The 17,521-nt window shown below is 70.2% G+C and overlaps 5 protein-coding genes across 6 annotated transcripts; 1 reads left to right on the plus strand and 4 right to left on the minus strand.

Annotated features, from left to right (window-relative positions):
* Window positions 1–472: 472 nt before the first annotated feature.
* On the minus strand, window positions 473–1,543 carry PTPRCAP (protein tyrosine phosphatase receptor type C associated protein; the record flags this gene model as incomplete). The annotated part of the gene is made up of 2 exons (XM_082000205.1): window positions 473–1,122; window positions 1,493–1,543. 2 exons carry the CDS (start codon window positions 1,541–1,543, stop codon window positions 580–582), a joined length of 594 nt encoding a protein of 197 aa, XP_081856331.1. The 3' UTR covers window positions 473–579.
* A 1,346-nt stretch (window positions 1,544–2,889) lies between these two features.
* CORO1B (coronin 1B) lies at window positions 2,890–5,766 on the minus strand (the record flags this gene model as incomplete). Of its 2 annotated transcripts, none has more annotated exons than XM_082000578.1 (10): window positions 2,890–3,009; window positions 3,452–3,745; window positions 4,020–4,077; window positions 4,169–4,314; window positions 4,395–4,499; window positions 4,571–4,690; window positions 4,868–5,049; window positions 5,138–5,267; window positions 5,360–5,482; window positions 5,566–5,766. In XM_082000578.1, the coding sequence occupies 10 exons, from the start codon at window positions 5,764–5,766 to the stop codon at window positions 2,890–2,892; spliced, it is 1,479 nt and encodes a 492-aa protein (XP_081856704.1). The 2 variants fall into 2 exon arrangements, with proteins under 2 accessions (XP_081856704.1, XP_081856703.1); XM_082000577.1 differs by having other exon boundaries at window positions 2,890–3,015.
* Window positions 5,767–6,918: 1,152 nt separating this feature from the next.
* GPR152 (G protein-coupled receptor 152) lies at window positions 6,919–7,878 on the minus strand (the record flags this gene model as incomplete). Its single annotated transcript, XM_082000206.1, has 1 exon — window positions 6,919–7,878. One exon carries the CDS (start codon window positions 7,876–7,878, stop codon window positions 6,919–6,921), a length of 960 nt encoding a protein of 319 aa, XP_081856332.1.
* Window positions 7,879–8,833: 955 nt separating this feature from the next.
* On the plus strand, window positions 8,834–11,241 carry CABP4 (calcium binding protein 4; the record flags this gene model as incomplete). Its single annotated transcript, XM_082000599.1, has 6 exons — window positions 8,834–9,493; window positions 10,112–10,142; window positions 10,318–10,461; window positions 10,542–10,651; window positions 10,967–11,114; window positions 11,213–11,241. The coding sequence occupies exons 1-6, from the start codon at window positions 9,242–9,244 to the stop codon at window positions 11,239–11,241; spliced, it is 714 nt and encodes a 237-aa protein (XP_081856725.1). The 5' UTR covers window positions 8,834–9,241.
* A 3,080-nt stretch (window positions 11,242–14,321) lies between these two features.
* On the minus strand, window positions 14,322–17,512 carry OSBP (oxysterol binding protein; the record flags this gene model as incomplete). The annotated part of the gene is made up of 12 exons (XM_082000207.1): window positions 14,322–14,464; window positions 14,542–14,762; window positions 14,899–15,080; window positions 15,178–15,273; window positions 15,421–15,524; window positions 15,672–15,792; window positions 15,871–16,116; window positions 16,200–16,331; window positions 16,513–16,567; window positions 16,650–16,752; window positions 17,196–17,394; window positions 17,504–17,512. The coding sequence occupies 12 exons, from the start codon at window positions 17,510–17,512 to the stop codon at window positions 14,322–14,324; spliced, it is 1,611 nt and encodes a 536-aa protein (XP_081856333.1).
* Window positions 17,513–17,521: the final 9 nt, after the last annotated feature.

Below are 17,521 nucleotides of genomic sequence, written 5' to 3' on the forward strand. Positions count from 1 at the left end.
CCGGAGCCCCCCCAGGGGGCAGGGGGGGAGCCCCGGGGTGCTGCCCGTGCTCGGGGCTGCCGCAGGCTCGGCCCCCCCAGCACAGCCCCTGCCTGCTGCCAGGTGGGGCTGGGTTTGGGTGTGGCCCCCCCGCGGGGTGGGCGTGGGCCCGGGCTGCTGGACGTGTGTCAATTAAAGGACTTGATGAGGCCGTGGGGGTCCTGTGCTGGGGGGGTGCGGGGGGGGGTTCGGCGGCCCCACCGGGGCAGGGGGGCAGGCTCCAACCCCTGCGCCACGTCACGCCCCTTTCTCCTAGACCCCGCCCATTTATCCGACCACAACCCACCCATTTCTCTCAGACCCCGCCCCTTTATCAGGCTCCACCCCTTCCATCAGCGACTTCGCCTTTCCGCCTTTCCGCTGACCACGCCCGCTTTTTTCCAAGCCACGCCCCCTCCATCCCCCCAAAATTGGAAGCCACGGATGGGCAGAGCCGCTCTTTTATTGGTCGGTGCCGAAGCCCGCGCAGCCAATGGGGAGCCCCTGCTGGGGGCGGGCAGTACCTGCAGGCAGGGCGGGAGGGCGGTGTGGGCAGGGGCGTCACAGGGCCGTGACGTGGGGCCGCGCGTCCCCCCAGGCCGCCGTCCCCGAGAAGGCGTGGAGGTCGCTGAGCAGGGCCTCGGCGCTGCCCCCCGCCGCCTGCCCCCCGCCCGGGGGGCTCAGCCCGGCCTCCGGGGCCGCCTCGGCTTCCTCCTCTTCCTCCTGCTCATCCTGCTGCTTCTCCTCCTCCTCCGGCCGCTTGTCCCGGCTCCACGGCATCAGCTCTTGCTCCTCGTACCGGGCGGCCGCCGCCAGCTCCCCGTGGTGGGGCTGTGCCGTGGGGCCGCACTGTCCCCGCAGCTGGTGCCAGCGTCCCCGCAGCAGCGCCAGCGCCCGGCGGCCCATGGGCCAGGGGTGGTAGCGGCCGGCCGAGAGCCGGCAGAGATGGTGCCAGGCCACGGCCAGCCCCACCGCCAGGCAGAGCAGGAGCCCCAACAGGGCCCCCACCGTCCGGTCGCTGCGGCTCCCCGCTGGCTCCCCCGCCGCTGCCAGCCCGGCCAACGCCAGCAGTACCGGTGCCGGTGGGAGCCGCCGCGCTCCAGCCTGTGGGCGAGGGCAGCGGGGTCACCGCCATGGGCCTGGCACCTGGCACGGCCCTTCCCATTCCTGGGGCGATCGCCCCATCCCGGAAAGCAGGGGAGGGCCAAGGTGAAGGGCAGTGGGCCCTGGGGACGGGGCTGTACCCCTGGCCCGCCAGCGGCGTGTGCCGGGCAGGTGGCCAGCCGGCTCAGGGCCGGCCCCGTGACGGGAAGCTGTGGTCGGCGGGTGCTGCAGCACCTGCGGGCGCTGGGGGAGAGGAGCCAGGTCGTGCCGCCCCCGCGCCACGGTTGCAAGGGGCTGGATCACCCCACATGGCTGCACAGCTCCACAGCACCCTCCACTCCAGCTCTGGGCCCCCCCACCCTGCACCTACAGCCTCCACCCTGGCCCCCAAGCCCCCAACCTGCCCCCCCAACTGCACCATGCTACCCTGACCTCCCCTAACCTGCCCCCCCAGTCTCACAGTGCAGCCCTTCTGCCCTTGCCCCAAACCTACCCCAGCACCGCCAGGCCCACTGTGGGAGGGGGATCTGCCCCAGTGACCCCCCTTTCCTGCCCCCCATCTCAGCCCCTGGGGCACCACCAGCTGTGGGGGGGGAAGCTGAATTTAAATGAAGCCTAGCCAGCCCCCCCAGATTTAGCGGGGAAACTGAGGCTAGAGAAGGGTCTACCCCCCCACCCCCATCTCACTCCCATTCTGGGGGTTGCCCCCCACCCGGTTCTGCAGGTCCCAGACACCCCATCTCCTGTCCCGTCTGGTTTCGGGGTGCTCACCATCAGCGGGTGCTGCCGGAGCGGGTCCTGCTGCCACGGGCGTCAGCCGTGCTGGGGGGGCCCCCGAGCGCTTCCTGCCCCCACACAGCGGATGTATCGGCGCGGGGGGAGGTGAGGTGCCATGTGTGTCCCCCGCCTACCCAAAATGCACCCAGGGCCTGGAAACCCAGGGTGCTGCCGGCTGTGGGGAACCCGCTCTGACCCCCCCGGCTGTCCCCCGGCTCCCCACCACCATCCTGGGACCACTGACCCTCCCCAGCGCTGCGCCTGGCTCTCTGGGGACACAGAGGGGACCCCCTCTGGGGGTGCAAGCCCGCCCTGCCACATCTTTCCTGCCTAAAGCGGATGAGCTCACACCCGTGACCGCTGTGCCTTCCTGTCCCCTCCTCGGCAAGCTCCCGGGCCCCACAGCGAGCCCCTCAACCCCATAGCAACCCCCCACCGTGGCCTTCCAGCCAGCACCCCCGTGTGCTTCTGCCCCAGCCCCTGACCTCACCCAGCGCTTTTCTTATAAAGTCCTTTATTTGGAGTGAAAATAGAGTTTTTTGACCCTGCGCTGTAGGAGGGGGGGACAAGGAGGGGAGGGGGAAGAAGCCCCCAAAATATAGGGGGGACAATATTCCACAGTTGTTGGGGGGGGACAGATCATGCCCTGCCCCACAGGAAGGGGGGGGAAGACCCCACCCCACACAGGGACGGGTGGTGCAGGGGTTAGTGTTTGATCCCAGGAGCAGCCCCCAGCCCGAGGGCAGGGGAGGGGGCAGGGAATGTTCCATGATTTGGGGGGGGGGGGCAGCACCCAGTAAGGCAACGGGGGTGAGGGAGGAGCTGCCAGAGGGGCGGCCAGCCCTAAAACGGAAGAAGGACCCGGCAGCAAGGAGGGGGGAACCCCAGGGCAGGGGGAGGGCTGGCGGGGGGTAGGACCCTGGGGCAGGCATGGTCCCTGGCAGGCGGGGGGGCGTCCCCGGGGGTGGTGGTCCCTGAGCGGGGGGTCGCTCAGACGTGGCCGTTCTCGAGGCGGCTGAGCTGCTCCTCCAGGCGGGCGATGCGCTGGCCCTGCTCCGCCACCAGCGCTCGCAGCGTCGCCACCTCCTGCAGCACCTCCTCCAGCCGCCCGCCGCCCTGCCCGGGCCCCGCCCTGTCAGCCACACCCGCAGCCACACCCGCTCCGCAGCCCCGCCCACCAGCCCCGCCCCAGGCCACCTGTGCAGGCAGCCCCTCCCACTGCCCACGCTGACCCCGCCCACCACCCCAGCCTGATCACCCCATGACACACTCCACCTGCCACCCCAGCTTGGCCCCGCCCACAGCACAGACCCCGCCCACCACTGCCCCACCCTCAGAGATCCCACACATCACCTTATCCTGGCCACACCTGCTCCCAGTTGCCCCACCCACCGCCCTGACCTGGCCCCACCCACTCCCCAGCCCCACCCACTCCAAGAAGCCCACCCATTGCCCCCACCACAGGGGCCACACCCACTCCCAGTTGCCCCACCCACCTCCCCGCCCTGGCCCCACCCACTCCCCAGCCCCACCCACAGGGCCCCCCACGTACCGTGGGCGCAGAGGGGACGGTGCCCAGGGCCGGGGGGGCGCTGAGGCGGGCGGGGGCGGGCGCGGCGGGGGGCACGGAGGGCGTGGCGGGGGGGCCGGCGGCGGCGGGGGGGCAGCTCTCGTGGAGGAGGGTGCGGCGGCTGACCTTGAGGTCCCGCTGCTTGCTGGGGACGTAGGCCTGGCGCAGGGACACCAGCACCGGCCCCGCCGTCCGCCCCGCCACCCACTCCTCCGCCTCCATCGCCGCCTCGGGGCCCGCCGTGTCGGGGTACAGGTCGTCCTGGAACAGATCCGACTGCGGCCCCCACCCCAGCGTCAGAGGGGCCGACGGGACCCTCCTGGGGACCCCCACCCAGGCACCTTCTCCTGCCCGGGGACACCCACCCAGGCACTGTGTTCTGCCTGGGGACCTCACCCAGCCCACACCGGGACCCTCACCCAGGCACCACGTCCCGCGCAGAGGCACCACGTCCCGCGCAGAGACCCCCCACCCTGCTGCCGTGCCCCGAGGCGGGGGTGTCCCCGTCCCCACCACCCCGCCCCAGCCCACCCTCCCCGTCCCCACCGACCTTCCTTGGCACCGTCATGATGATGGGCTCACACTTGCGCTCGTGCAGCTTGTAGAACCTGCCGGGGAGGGTGGGCAGGGGAGGTCATGGCGGGTGGCAGCGGGGGAATGGGGGGCCCCCCCCATGCCCCCCGTGTCCCCCATGCCCACCTGGCGATCTCGCACTTGCTGACGTCCAGCCCGCGCTTGGGCATCCAGCCCATGCCCCGCTGGGGCTCCTTGCTGGTGAAGGTGTTGAGGAAATGGATGTAGGGCGGCTCCTCCGTGATCTCAAAGTACCGGATGCTCGAGTCGCCCTGGGGACACGGCCGTTAGCGGGGGAGACGGGGAGGGGGGGGCCCCGTGGGCGAGGCGGGGGGACACGGCGGGGACGTACCTTGCCGCAGACGTAGACTACGTTGGTGTCGGGGTCGTAGAAAGGCAGCAGAGCCCCGTTGCTGGAGTCCAGCTCCTGCAGCCCCATGGGCTCCTCTAGGTTCTCCTGTGGGGCAGCGTGTCAGCCCTGTGGGGCACCCCACCGCGGGCCCGTGGGACCCCCGGGGCGCTCCTCACCGTGTCCCACAGCGCCAGCTGCCGCTCGCTCATGCGGCTGAAGCCAGTGGTGAAGATCTTGCCGTCGGCCAAGAAGATGGCCCGCATGGGCCGTGCCCCCTCGTGCGCCCGCTCCTTCTCCTGGGGAGGGAGGGGGGTGTCAGCGGCACCGTCCCAGCGCCCCAGGGAGGGACAGAGAGCCGGGGAGAGGGGCACCGAGGGACACGGGACAAGTGGGGAGCAGCGGGGGCACAAGGGCAGGGCCGGCGGGGAGCAGGGCAGGACGGCGCCTGGGTGACAGGTCCCCCGGGGACTCACGGCCACCACGGTGCCGCGGCGGGGGTCGATGACGCGGACGCTCTTGTCCTTGCAGGCGGTGCAGAAGCGGGCGCCGTCGCGGCTCCAGCTGACGCTGTAGATGAGGTCGGGGTGCAGCCCCTCCAGGCGGTACAGCTCCTCCGCCGTCCCCACGTTCCAGATCAGCACCACGTTGTCGCAGCCTGGGCGGGCGAGGAGAGGGGAGGGTGTCGCCTCGGCCGCGTGCCCCCCGCCGAACCCCGCTCTGCCCCACAGCCCCCTCCCACGTACCTGCGCTGAGCAGGACGTTGCGGGCGGTGGGGTGCCAGGCGATGATGCCCACGCGTTTCGAGTGCCCCTCCAGCACCACCACCGGCTCCGTCAGCGGCTGGCTGAGCCCGTTCTCGGGGATCTGCCAGACCTGCCGGGGCAGAGAGGGGGCAGTGGGCAAAGGGGGGGACCCCCGCCTCCGCGCCCCCAGCCCCCCCCCCCGGCCCCTCGCCGCCCCCTCACCATGACGGTGCAGTCCTCCGAGCCGCTGGCGATGACGTGGTCGTTGTGGGGACACCAGTCGATATCGAGGACGGGGCCCGTGTGCCCGCACACCGTGGGGTACGACTTGTCGATGCGCCCGGTCTGGGGACAAAGGGACAGCGGGGAGGGGGTCACCCACCAGCGTGTGCCACCCCGCGTCAGCACCCCGGTATCGCCGCCGGCACCTTGTGCAGGGGCAGGACGAGGAAGGCGCCGCCGCCGCTGGCCTCCACGATGATGGCGACGAAGGAAGGGTTGACGGCGCAGAAGGTGCTGTCCCAAGTGACGCGGGAGACGCGGATGTCATCGTAGCACTGCTCCGTCTTCACCGGCTGCCCGAAAACGTGACGGAACTTGCTCTGCCGCACCACCTTCCGAAACGACATGGCTGGGGCGCACCCCGTGCCGCGATCAGCGCTGGGGGGGGGGAACCCCAATATATGGGGCAGAGCCAGGGCCCAGCCAGGGATGGGGGAGGGAGCGTGGGGCGCCCAGGCCTGGGGTGCGGGAGTTGGGGTGCCCCCCGCCACGGGTAGGGGGGTTGCGGGGGGGGGGGGGGGGGGTGTGCTTGTCCCTCGCCCCCGGTAAAGGGCGGCTCGGTCCCTCCCGGGAGCGGGAAACCGAGGCTGCCCTGTGCCCGCCGGGCAAAGCAGCCCCTCCCTGGCCTGCGCCATGGCGGGGGGCGCGGGGGGCGGCAGGGAGCGGCCCCCCCGGGGTGGGGACCGGGGTGTTCCCCTGGGACGGGGACAGAAAGGAGGGCGGGTACGGCCCCGCCGGGCCGGGGCACGGGGGTGGCCCCGCGGGGGCCGGGTCGGTCCCGCCAGGCCGGGGCCGGGGGCTGCCCCATCCCCGCGGCCCCGGGAGCCGCCGGGACACGCAGCGGGGCCCGACCCCGCACTCACCGGCGGGCCGGGGCCGGGGCCGGGGCCGGGGCCGGCGGGAGCGGGCGGCGGCGCGCGGGGCCGGTGGCGGAGGCGGGAGGGGGCGGGGGCAGGAAGTGACCGGCGCCGCCCCGCCCCGCCCCGCCCCGCGCATGCGCCCCGCGCCCCGGGCGGTGGGACCGGGGGGGGCGGTGGCACCCGGGGTGGGGGGGAGCGGGACCCGCCACGGCTCGGCGGGCTGCTCCGTGGGGCACGGTCCCCGCGTGGGGCGGGGTCACTCCGTGGGGCACGGTTCCCGCGTGGGGCAGGGCCGCCCCGTGGGGCAGGGTCCTCACGTGGGGCACGGTCACCCCGTGAGACAGGGTCACCCACGGGGCACGGTCACCCCGTGGAGCAGGGCCAGCACCCCACGTGGTGGCCGGGCATAGGTCCCCCGTGGGCACCCACTGAGCCCGGCCAGCGCCACACTCTGCCCCGCGTCCCCACGTGTCCCACTGAGGTCCCCCCTGCGCGGGTGGATACGGGGTTCAACCCACGCGTGGGGCCGGGTGGGATGCGGTGGGCGTCTCCCCAGCCGGTGGCACAGCGAGGACACGAGGGGACGCCCGGCCCCGTGCCGCCCCACAGCCGCGCCGGCGGGGGATGGCGGGCGGCAGCTCAGGGAGCTGCCGGCAGGGACCCCACGGGTGCCTCGGGCGGCGGGTGGGTGATGACAGCGAGTGGCACAGGGGCGAGGCCGGCCCGCGGCAGGCGGGCGAGGCGGTGGCAGGCGCGGGAGCCGAGCAGCAGGTACAGGCAGGGGTTCAGGCAGCTGCTGAGGTTGAAGGCCAACCCCAGCAGGTAGAGGAGGTGGCCGGTGGGGCCGGGGGCCACCAGCTGCAGCAGCTGGGTGGCCTGGAAGGGCAGATGGAGCAGCACGTAGACGCTCAGTGTGGCCACCACGATACGCTGGAAACGGGCGGGCGGGCGGGCACCTTGGCCGCGCCGGCAGCGGGCCAGGGCCAGGGCGGCCACGTGGCAAGCCACGACCACGCCGAAGGGCAGCAGCCCCTCCACCACCACCTCCAGCCAGCGCATCGGCACCTCCCAGCTCCCCCTCTCGCTACGGCACACCACCAAACCGGGCACCAGCTCCTCCGCCGCCGACATTGCCGCGTCCGGCACGCTGCAGCAGCCCGCCGCCAGCCAGGCGCCCGCGCACAACGCCGCCGGTAAACGGGCCGGCCGGCGGCACCGGTACCAGAGCGGGGAGGCCACCAGCAGGCAGCGGTCCAGGCTGATGGCCGCCAGCAAGAAGAGCCCGCTGTAGTAGCCCAAGCCGTAGAGGAACTGGTGGAGGCGGCACAGGGGTGTGCCCAGCACCCACTGGTGACCGTGGGCCACCGACCAGATCTGCAGGACCGAGTTGGCGAGGAAGAGGAAGTCAGAGGCGGCCAGGCTGAGGATGAAGGTGGCCAGTCCCCGGCACCGCAGGCGCCAGCCGGTCAGCCAGAGGGTGAGGGCGTTGGCGGGCAGCCCCAGCGCCGCGCAGGCTACCAGCAGCTGCCCGTCCCACAGCAGGGTGCTGGGGGGTGGCAGGGGCAGGGTGGGGGGTAACGTGGCATTCCGCAGCTCCATCGCCCGGGCTTCATCCCTGCGGGCAGTGCGGGCGGCTCAGGGCTGTGGGAAGGGGTGTCACCCCCTCCTGTGTCACCCCACCCTGCAGGACTACGCCATTGCCCACCCAGGGCACCCCCCAGAGCTCCCTGACCCACCGCAGCCTGGCTTTCTTCTGCCCTCATTTCGGGGTGTCCCCCCTGCCATGGCCTGTGGCATCCCTGTCCACCACCGGCCTGTGCCACCCTGTGCCCACTGAGTCCATCGTGCCCTGGCTGAGCCCGGGGACACCCCACCAGCCCCTGCTCCGGGGGTCCAGGGCAGTAAATAGTGTAGGACCTACCTTAACGGTGGGGAGAGCTCGGGCAGAGGTGGTGGGTGCGGGGCACCCGGCTGTGGGGTGCCCTATAATATGTGGGAGTGGGTGGGAGGGGCTGCAGTTTTGAAACTCTGCCCACTAACTCCCCCGCATCTCCCCCGGCAGTGACCCCCCCAAATTGCTCACACACCCCGCCGGCACTGACACTGCGCCCATGGGGAGCTCCGGGGGGGGGCCTGGGAGGCCCCAGCCCTGCCTCAGTTTCCCCACCCGGTGTGGGGGGGGCGCAGGCAGCTGCATTATCAGGCAGGGCAGCTGTTGCAGGCAGCGGAAGCGGCCCCGCTATCGCTGCTCCGGGACGGGGGCGTGGGGCAGGGGGGCAGCCGTGGGGCAGGACCCCCTCTCACCCGTGGCCACCCGGTGCTGACCCCCGCGGAGCATCAAGCTGGGGGTCCTGGGGTAGCGGGGAGCCCCCCGGGCGGGGGCACGGTGCCGTGGCCGCGCCGGCGGGTGGGTGCGGGGGCCGGTGCGGCGGCGGCCCCGCGATGGCATCTCCCCGTCCCGCACTGCTTCCTGCAGCCGCTGAGCCGCGCCGATGGTATCGGGGGGCACGGGGGGGGCGTGCGCCCGCCACGGCACCCACGAGTGTCACGTCTCTGCGGCAGGGACGGGACTCTGGGCTGGGGACGGGACTCTGGGCTGGGGACGGGGGTGGTGGCCACGGGGTGCCAGCGCTGGGGACGTGGGTCGGTGTCAGTGCCGGGACACGGAGGGTGGCCGTGGGACGTGCGCTGGGGTCGCGGCCGGCGGCTGGTGGTGCCGCGGCCACCCGTCTCTGCCCCGGCGAGAGGCCACGGAGAGCTGGCGGTGGCCGGTGGCCGTTTCCTGCCGCTAATCGCCGCTAATTGGCTTTGCCCTGCCCGGGGCCAGGGAGCCCACGGGGGTGGGGGGGGGCACGTCGGGGCGTAAGCGGATTTCTCTGCCTCCTTCTTAAGGCTCAGCCGCCCCGGGGTCCCGGTCCCTGCCCACCCGCCTGCCTGCCCACCCGGCCCCGGCCCCGGCCCCATGCCACGCACCCGGGGGGACAAAGGGACCCCCAAGGACACAGAGGCCCCGGACAAGGGGAAAGGCGGGGAGGTGGGTGAGAAGACCCCGAAAGCCGCCGAGGACGGCGTCCCCCCGGGCACCAAGAGCCCCGGCTCTGAGTCCCGGCACAGCGGCCACGGGCAGAAGAACAGCAAGAAGGGCCCCGGGGACCCCCACGTCGCCGCCGCCACCAAGACCTACTCCCCCTTCCTCAACACCGTCTTTGGCAAGGTGGGGCCAGCGGGCCAGGGCATGGGGCGGGGGGCACAGGGACGAGGGTGGGGGTGTCCTGGGACCCTGGGGATGGAGGGGACACGGGCACTGGGGATGGTGTCAGGGATGCTCTGGGACCCTGGGGGTGGGGGCACTGGGGACGGGACTGGGGACACTCCGGGACCCTGGGGATGGGGAGGAGACGGGGACACTGAGGATGGTGCTGGGGACACCCCAGGACCCTGGGGGCAAGGGGGACACCCGGGGGGGGCAGCCTGGGAAGGGGGAGCCGAGCCGGCAGTCCTCCACAGGGAGACACATGCTGCCCCTGCCCCGGAGCATGAAGCACCCTCGGCAGCACCCATGGGTGCCAGGCAAACCCCATGCAGAGCCTGGGGGTCCCAGGCTGGGGCAGCCCCAGGGTGGGTGGTGGGACAGGGGGCCCAGGGGCCAGGGCAGGGTGGTCTGGGGGCACAGGTGTGGGGCAGGGCAGGGCTTTGCCTCCAATCCCTCTAATCCCTCCCGCCGGAGTTAATTTTGGCCCACGCTTAACGAAGGTGACACCATGGTTTGCTGGGAGGGGTTGATGTGTGGGGCTGAGCTGGGTCTGATTCTGCTCCCACTCCGTGTGCCCAGGAGCGGGACCTGTCACCAGAGGAGCTGGACGGTGAGCATGGGGAGATGGGGGGCACAGGGGGCTGGGGGGCACGTTCTCATGGAGGGCTCTGCCATGGGGTGCCGTGCCACGGGGAACACATGTCATGAAAGGCTTTCCCATGGGGCACGGTGCCTGGGAGACCCCCCACACCTCACGGGGTCCGTGTGCCCGCGTGTGCGGGCAGAGCTGCTGGACGCCTTCAAAGAGTTCGACACGGACCAGGACGGGTACATCAGCTACAAGGACCTGGGCGACTGCATGCGCACCCTGGGGTACATGCCCACCGAGATGGAGCTCATCGAGATCTCCCAGCACGTCAAGATGAGGAGTGAGCGTGGGGCCGGCTGCCGTGGGGCTGGGGGGGCCAGGGGCCGGGGCGTGGGGCGCTGAGGTTGTCCCTTTCTGCAGTGGGTGGCCGCGTGGACTTTGAGGACTTTGTGCAGATGATGGGGCCGAAGCTGCGGGAGGAGACGGCCCACATGGTGGGCGTGAGGGAGCTCAAGATCGCCTTCCGTGAGGTATGGCCGCCGCCATGGGGGACCACGGCCACGGGGGGGACCACAGCCACGAGGGCGACCACAGGCATGGAGGGGACAGCCACCCTGGAAAGACCATGGTGGAGACAATGACCATGGGGTGACCATGGGCATGGAGGGGATGGTGGCCATGGGAAGACCATGGGGAGACCGTGACCACAGGGGAACGGTGACCATGGGGTGACCATGGGCATGGAGGGGACAGTGACCATGGAAAGACCCAGGAGTGACCATGGCCCTGGAGGGAAGGTGGTGGGACCGGTGGGGAGGGTGACCCCTAATCTGTGGGCACCACAGTTTGACATGAACGGGGACGGGGAGATCAGCAGCGCGGAGATGCGGGAGGCCATCGCGGCGCTGCTGGGGGAGCAGCTGAAGGCGCAGGAGGTGGACGAGATCCTGCAGGACGTCGACCTCAACGGGGATGGGCGCGTGGACTTCGATGGTGAGGGCCCCCCCCCGCTGCCCCACGGCACGTGGCCAGGGGCTGCGAAGGGTGGCTCATCCCCGGGTCCCCTCACACCCTCCTCCCTCACCCCGCAGAGTTCGTTATGATGCTGTCATCCCGGTAACGAAGCCTCAAGTCAGGAGGGGACCCCCACCCCCCACCCTGATCCTTGTCAGGTGCTCCCTGCCCAGCTGACCAGCCCAACCTCTCTGCCAGCATTAGGGTTCAGAGTGAACAGCTGGAGCTGTGTCCGCATCTGGGAGCGGGGAAGACACGAGACCCCCGACCTCAACAGCCCCTGGGGGTGGCGGCAGGGCCGGGGGCGGCTGGGGGACACAATAAACCCCCTCGGTCAGAGCCAGAGGAAAGTGTCTGTTGGTCGCTGGGAGGGGACACGGGGTGGGCTGTGGGGTGTGACCGTCCCCAGCCACTGCCCACTCTGAGCCACCCCCACGAGGGGTGTGAGTCGGGGCTGGGGTCAGCCATGGGAGGTGCGGGTCAGGGTCTGGGGGGCAGGGGGGTCCCACGGGGGACAGCGGCTGCTCCTCCCCAGGGTGTGCTCGGCCACGGTGCCTGGCTGGGGGGGTGGGGAGGGGCGGAGCAGGGGGAGCTGGGGGAGAAGGCAGGGCAGGCAGGGTGCAGGCAGGGCGTGGGCAGAGTGCAGGCAGGGTGTGGGCAGGGCGCGGCAGGTTGCAGAAGGACACGGGCAGGGTGAGTGCAAGGTGAGGGCAGGGTGTGAGCAGGGTACCTGCAGGGCATGGGCAGGGTGCAGGCAGGGTGCAGGCAGGGTGTGGGCAGGTGCAGGCAGGGTGCCTGCTTTGCACTCCTGCAGGCACACAGCGCCTGGGGAGCCCGCTGGGGTACAGGCAGGTTCCAGAGGTACAGGCAGGGCCCGGCAGGTACAGGCAGAGTCTGGAGGTACAGGCAGGGCCCCGGGGGACAGGCAGGGTCTGGAGGTACAGGCAGGGCCCGGCAGGTACAGGCAGGGCAGGGGCGCCGGGTGCCAGCCCGCGCTCTGCCATTGGCTGGATGATCCGACTTGCTGCAATCAGCCGACCAATCAGCATCCCCAAACCGACTGACCAATCAGCACACACGAATTAACGGCTGGGAGGAGCGAAATATCAACCTGTGATGTTTGCCCAAACCAACGGACCAATCAGCATAAGGAAGGGCACAGGCTCAACCAATCAGCAGAGAGCACCATGCTGGCCAATAAGCGCACGCCTCCCGCGCCAGCTGGCCAATCAGCATGCGGAGGGGCCCGCGTGCCGTGGGGAGGTGCCGGGCTGGGGGTACGGCCACAGCCTTGTCCCGCTCCCCCTCCCACTCGTGTCACCCCCACCCCCACCAGACAGCCCCTCGGGACCCCCCACCCGTGGATGTGCCCCGTCCCCCTCCTCTGGTTCCCCTGGCAAAAAAGGATCCCCAAAAATCCGCGGCGGGGGGGGCCGTGGCTCCACTGGGGCTCGAACCCAGGACCTTCTGCGTGTAAAGCAGACGTGATCACCCCTACACCACGGAGCCGGCCGGGGGCACCCCCAGGCCCCCAATCCAGCAGGGCAGCGGGGGAGGGGGGGGATGACGACACAGGGGATCCCCCCCAGCAGCCCCTCGCTCAGCCAGGCCTGGGGTCCGGCCCGGCGCCCACCGTGGGGTGACCCCGTCCGCGGGAGGTGGCGGGGGGTAATGGGGGGCCCGGGGGCGCGTCGGACTTCTAAAGGGCGGGGGGGAAGAGAGGGGGGCGGCTATTCAAAGGTTGTGGGTTCGAGTCCCACCACAGCCACCGCTTTTGCTGCCGAGGGGTGACAGGACATTGGGACCCCCAGGACAGACCCCTGTGGGCCAGCGTGGGGGGGCTGGGGGCAAGGAGAAAGGGGCATAAGCTCCCCCCGGTCTGTGGGGTCACCCCCTGGTGTCAAGCTCCCGTGGACGAGTGGCCACAGGGGTTTGTGGCCCTTTGCGGGGGGTCACAGTGAGCCCTCGGTGGCAACTGGGCGCCCACAGTGGCATTGGGGGGCACAGGGCACAGTGGCCACGGTCCTGGCAGATCGAGGAGGAGGAAGGCTGGGAAGCGTATGCCCCCCCTCCCCCCCCGTTCCCCCCCCCAGCCCAGGAGCTGCCCTGAGGGTCCAGGGTTCAAGGCCATGTTGGGGCATTACCACCCTATTTTTGGGGTGGGGGAGCCCCTGTGGGGATGGGCTGGTCCCTCAGCCCCCCCCGCAGAGTGGCCCAGGAACAGGGGGAGCCCCCTGGGATCAGCACCCCCCCTCCAGAGCAGGCACAGGGAGGCTGGGGCATTCACAGATTTTAATTTACTCATTTTCCTGGAGAAAAAAAAAAAAGGCATCATACACCCCCACTTTTCAGGTTTGGGGGTGCAGAGACTCCCACAGCCTCCCCCCACAGCACGTCTCTCAGCCCCTGTAGTGTTTGGGGGTGCAGGGAGCCCCTGCTCCCCAGAGATGGATGGGAGAGACCCCCACCCCAAAACCCCAGCACCTCCCCCTATCCTATAGAACCTATGGGGAAGGCACCTCGAGGGGGAGCCCCACAACTGGCGGACACCCCGGGGAGGCCAGGGCACCCCAAACTGGGGGCTGGGGGGGGGGCACTGGGTGCTGCGGGGAGGGGGAGATGGGGGGCCCCAGGCGCTCTCTACATATATATAATACACACCTATAGAACAGGCTGCGGGGCAGAGTCTGAGCCCCTGCTCATGCCCCAAGAGCACCTGAAGCCCCCGGGGGGGCAAAAGGGAAACGAAAATAGGGGAAGGGGGAGGCAGAAGAGACCAAGGCCAGCCTCGGGCTCGCCCCGCTGCACCCACCACCCGGGCAGAGCCGGCCCACGTCCCCCCCTGGGGCGAACGCCGACCCCCGGCCCCGGGGGCTGCCCAGGGTGCCGTCTCTCCTGCGCCGGGGCTGTCAGCAAGTGCAACTCACCCCCCAAAACGAGGGGGTAGGGGGGCCGTGCTGGGTCCCGCTCCCCGCCCCGGCATCAAGGTCGGCGTGGATCAGCTAAGGCAACCCCGGCAGGCGAGCGCGGCCGGCTCTCACGGCGACGCGTGGGGACGGACGGGCGGTTAAGACAAGACGGACAGACAGAGGGGGGCTGTGGCAAGTGCCAGGCGGTGCCGGCCCGGCGTAGCGGCTCCCCTGGCAGCCGGCCAGCCGTTGCCCCCCGCCATTCCTCCCCGCCGGCTCAGAAAATGTCCGGGCACAAGGTCCAGTCCTGCTTCTCTTTGCTCTCCCAGTAGCCGCCCCTGTAGACGTGCGCCAGCTCCTGGGTGACGGGGTCCTTCTTGCGCTCGAACCACAGCGGCTTGTAGGGGTCATAGGGGGTACCTGGGTGGCACAGGGAGGGGGTGAGGGCCGTGGGGCCAGGGAGGGAGCGGGGCCGGGGCTGCTTGTCCCTTCCTTACCATCCTCGGTGGCCCTGGCGGCCTCGGCCTCGCGTCTCTTGCGGGAGATGCGCTGCTTCTCCTCCAGCCGCTGCTTCTCGGCGTTGGCCTCGTCCCAGCGGCCGTTCTCCATCAGGCGCTGGTCGGGGCGCCGGCGGCTGTCCGTGGGCGCCGTGCCGCTCTCCGGGGCGTTGAGCGTCAATGCCAGCTCCGAAAAATAGTACATGTTCTCTGCGTACTTTCTACGGCGGGGAAGGGGACGGACCTCAGGCCCTCCGCCAGCGGACTTCACACCCAGCCCCGCTCGCCTGCGCTTTCCCAGGGGTCCAGCCCCGGCCCCCAGCTCTCGGGACACCCTGTCCCATGTCCCCTACTCACGGGAGCGGGTTCCTCTTCCACAGCAGCACCCGGCTGTCCTCGGCCTCGTGGGCCCTCTGCCGCGCCTCCGCTCCGTTGTCCCCAGCGCCCAACGTCACCTTGTAGCAATCCATCTTCTCATCCCAGGTGCCCAGCAGGACAAAATGCACCTTCCCCGTGGGGTCTGTCACCTCCCCGGTGACCTGCCGGGAGAGGGGACAGCGTGAATCAGGGCACTCGGGAGCCACAAGCACCCCAGTGCGTCCCACGCTGCCCACCCAGCCTGCCTGTTGCCTCTACCTTCCTCGCCACGTCCCGTGAGAAGTAGCTGTAAGGAACGAACTTGAGGTTGCACTTGTCACCCGTCTTGTGATTGATGATCTCGATTTCACCCGACTGCAGAAGGAAGGAGGAGACGGTCAGATCCAGCCCACGGCCCTATCCCCGGTGGCGGGGAAAACTGAGGCACATGAGATCCACGCCTCCGTACGAGACTGGCAGAAACGGGTCCCGGGGAGGCCCGTCACCGGGGTTTCATCCCACCTGGTCTATCCAGAGCTTGCCCACGATGATGTTGTGTACGGTGGTGGTGACCTTTTTCCACGTGTAGTGGTTGCCGGAAGAGTGGAAGACGCAGTGGATGGTACCTGAGGAGGGAAGGCCGTGCTGGGAACGGTCCCCTGGAGCCCGCCCGGCCCACGGAGACTCAGGGGTCCCCAAAACTGCCCCAATCCCACAGGCAGCACAGACATCCTTCCCTGCCCAAGCGTCCTCCCGCGTGGCACGGAGCTCACCCAGAGGCATGATGGAGAGGTATTTGCCCCGAAACTTGCTGGTGATTTTGATTTCCTGACGAAGCGTCCAGCCGTGCTTGGAGTCGGCGTGGTGGGCAGCAGCCGGCGGGTGGTGGCTCACCTGACCGAGAGAAGGGACAGGTCAGCGCCGACCACCCCGAGCGGGCCGGTGGGGCTGGAGGAGCGGGGCTGGAGGTACCTGCTCACAGAGGGAGCGGTAGCCGTTCTCCTCCAGGCGATCCAGCTCAAAGGTCTCCCCCAGGAGGGGGTTGAAGGGCTTGCTGGTGCGGAAGACGGTGGTGGAGTAGGACGAGACAGTGAAGGCGGCCACGTAGCAGAGCTGCTCCAGAGAACTCTCGCATTTGGCCGCCCGGTCGAGCAGCTCATGGTACTCCAGGTCCTCAGTCAGGCGCTGGAGCATGGAGAGGGGCTCGTTGAAGTTCACCTGCAGGGGAGCGAGAGGTAAGAGCGGGGTCCTGGGGTGCCCAGCGCCCACCCGCCAGCCCCGCTGGCTGCGTCCCCGCTCACCGGCATGGGGATCTTGGACAACTCCTTCCCAATGCAGTTTTTCATGATGCTCCAGAGGTTGAGGCTGTAGTTGGGTTTGTAGGGGATGCGGGTTCTCTTCTCCTTCTTGGTGTCCTCTATCTGGTGCTTATACTGGGGGCAAGACGAAGGCTGCTGCGATGCCGCTGTGACTCCACCGGCCTCGCCCCCGCCACAGCGATGCGGGAACCAGCATACCCCCAGCCCGGCCCTGCCTCGCAGCTGCCGCCCTGCCAGCCCTGCTCCTCCAAGAGCCAGCTCACCACATGCGGCCGGCGGAAAGCCCCCGTCCTACCTGCTCGTCCAGGCTGATGTCGCTGCTGGTGCCGCTGATGTTGCTGCCGGTGCGCCTGGGGAGGGGGGGAGAGGGGCAGAGTCGGTCCCGAGCGGGGTGTGTGGGGCAGGAGGGCAGCCCCACGCCCCAGCACTCACTTGTGACCCATGCTCTCTGGCATGGTGATGATCTCCGGGGCGTCAAAGAACTCATTGTCATCATCCTCGTCGCTCAGGTCTCCTTTCGCAGGGCAGCATGGATCTGGGTGGGGGGAGAGGGCAGTTGAGGCAGCAAGTTCAAGGTTCCCCTCAGTGGGGCACCGGAGGGTCCCCCGTTGCCACCAGCCAGGTGAGGGGCTGCGCACCACCCCTGCTGCGCTGAGGGAGGGCAGACAAGGCTTAGGAGGAGCGGAGGCAGAGCGGGCAGGTTTTGTGCGTGAAGGGGCAGCGAGCTGCCTGCTGTCGGTGCCACAGCCGCTCAGCTGTGCGGGAGAGACCGGGCAGACCCATCGCTGGGGGCGAGTGGCGGGAAGGAAGCCGAGCCTGGCTCAGGAAAAGGACTGAAAGCATCTGGGGATTACCCTGGCCACAGCGCTGCTGTGTTCCCCTACTCCCTGTCCCGCACCATCAGCTCCATCTCACACCACCGCTGCTCGCTTCCCCCTGCAAGACGCGGCACAGGGGCTCCGGGCGGCCTGGCAGTACCTTTGGCGGAGCCGCCGGTGCCGGGTGCGTTGGAGGGCAAGACGGTGGCACCGCGGAAGGCCCTCTCCAGGTGGTTGTGCTGCTTGGCCAGCTGCTCCAGCGTCTCCTCCAGCCGGATGCGCTGGTCCCGTTCATGCTGCAGCGATTTCTGCCACTTCTTGCTGTGGGTCTGGGCCAGCATCAGAAAATCCCGGCAGGCCTGCGGAAAGACGGTGCCCCATCAGCGCACAGTCTGCTTCTGGGGTTCAGCCCCCCAGCACATGACCCCCCTGCCCTGCCCCGCCCCACGAGGTGGGGCGCGGACTCACGTTGATCATGGCGTTGGA

This window comes from Phaethon aethereus, assembly GCF_964289735.1.
Source record: "Phaethon aethereus genome assembly, chromosome: 5".
Classification (NCBI taxonomy): domain Eukaryota; kingdom Metazoa; phylum Chordata; class Aves; order Phaethontiformes; family Phaethontidae; genus Phaethon; species Phaethon aethereus.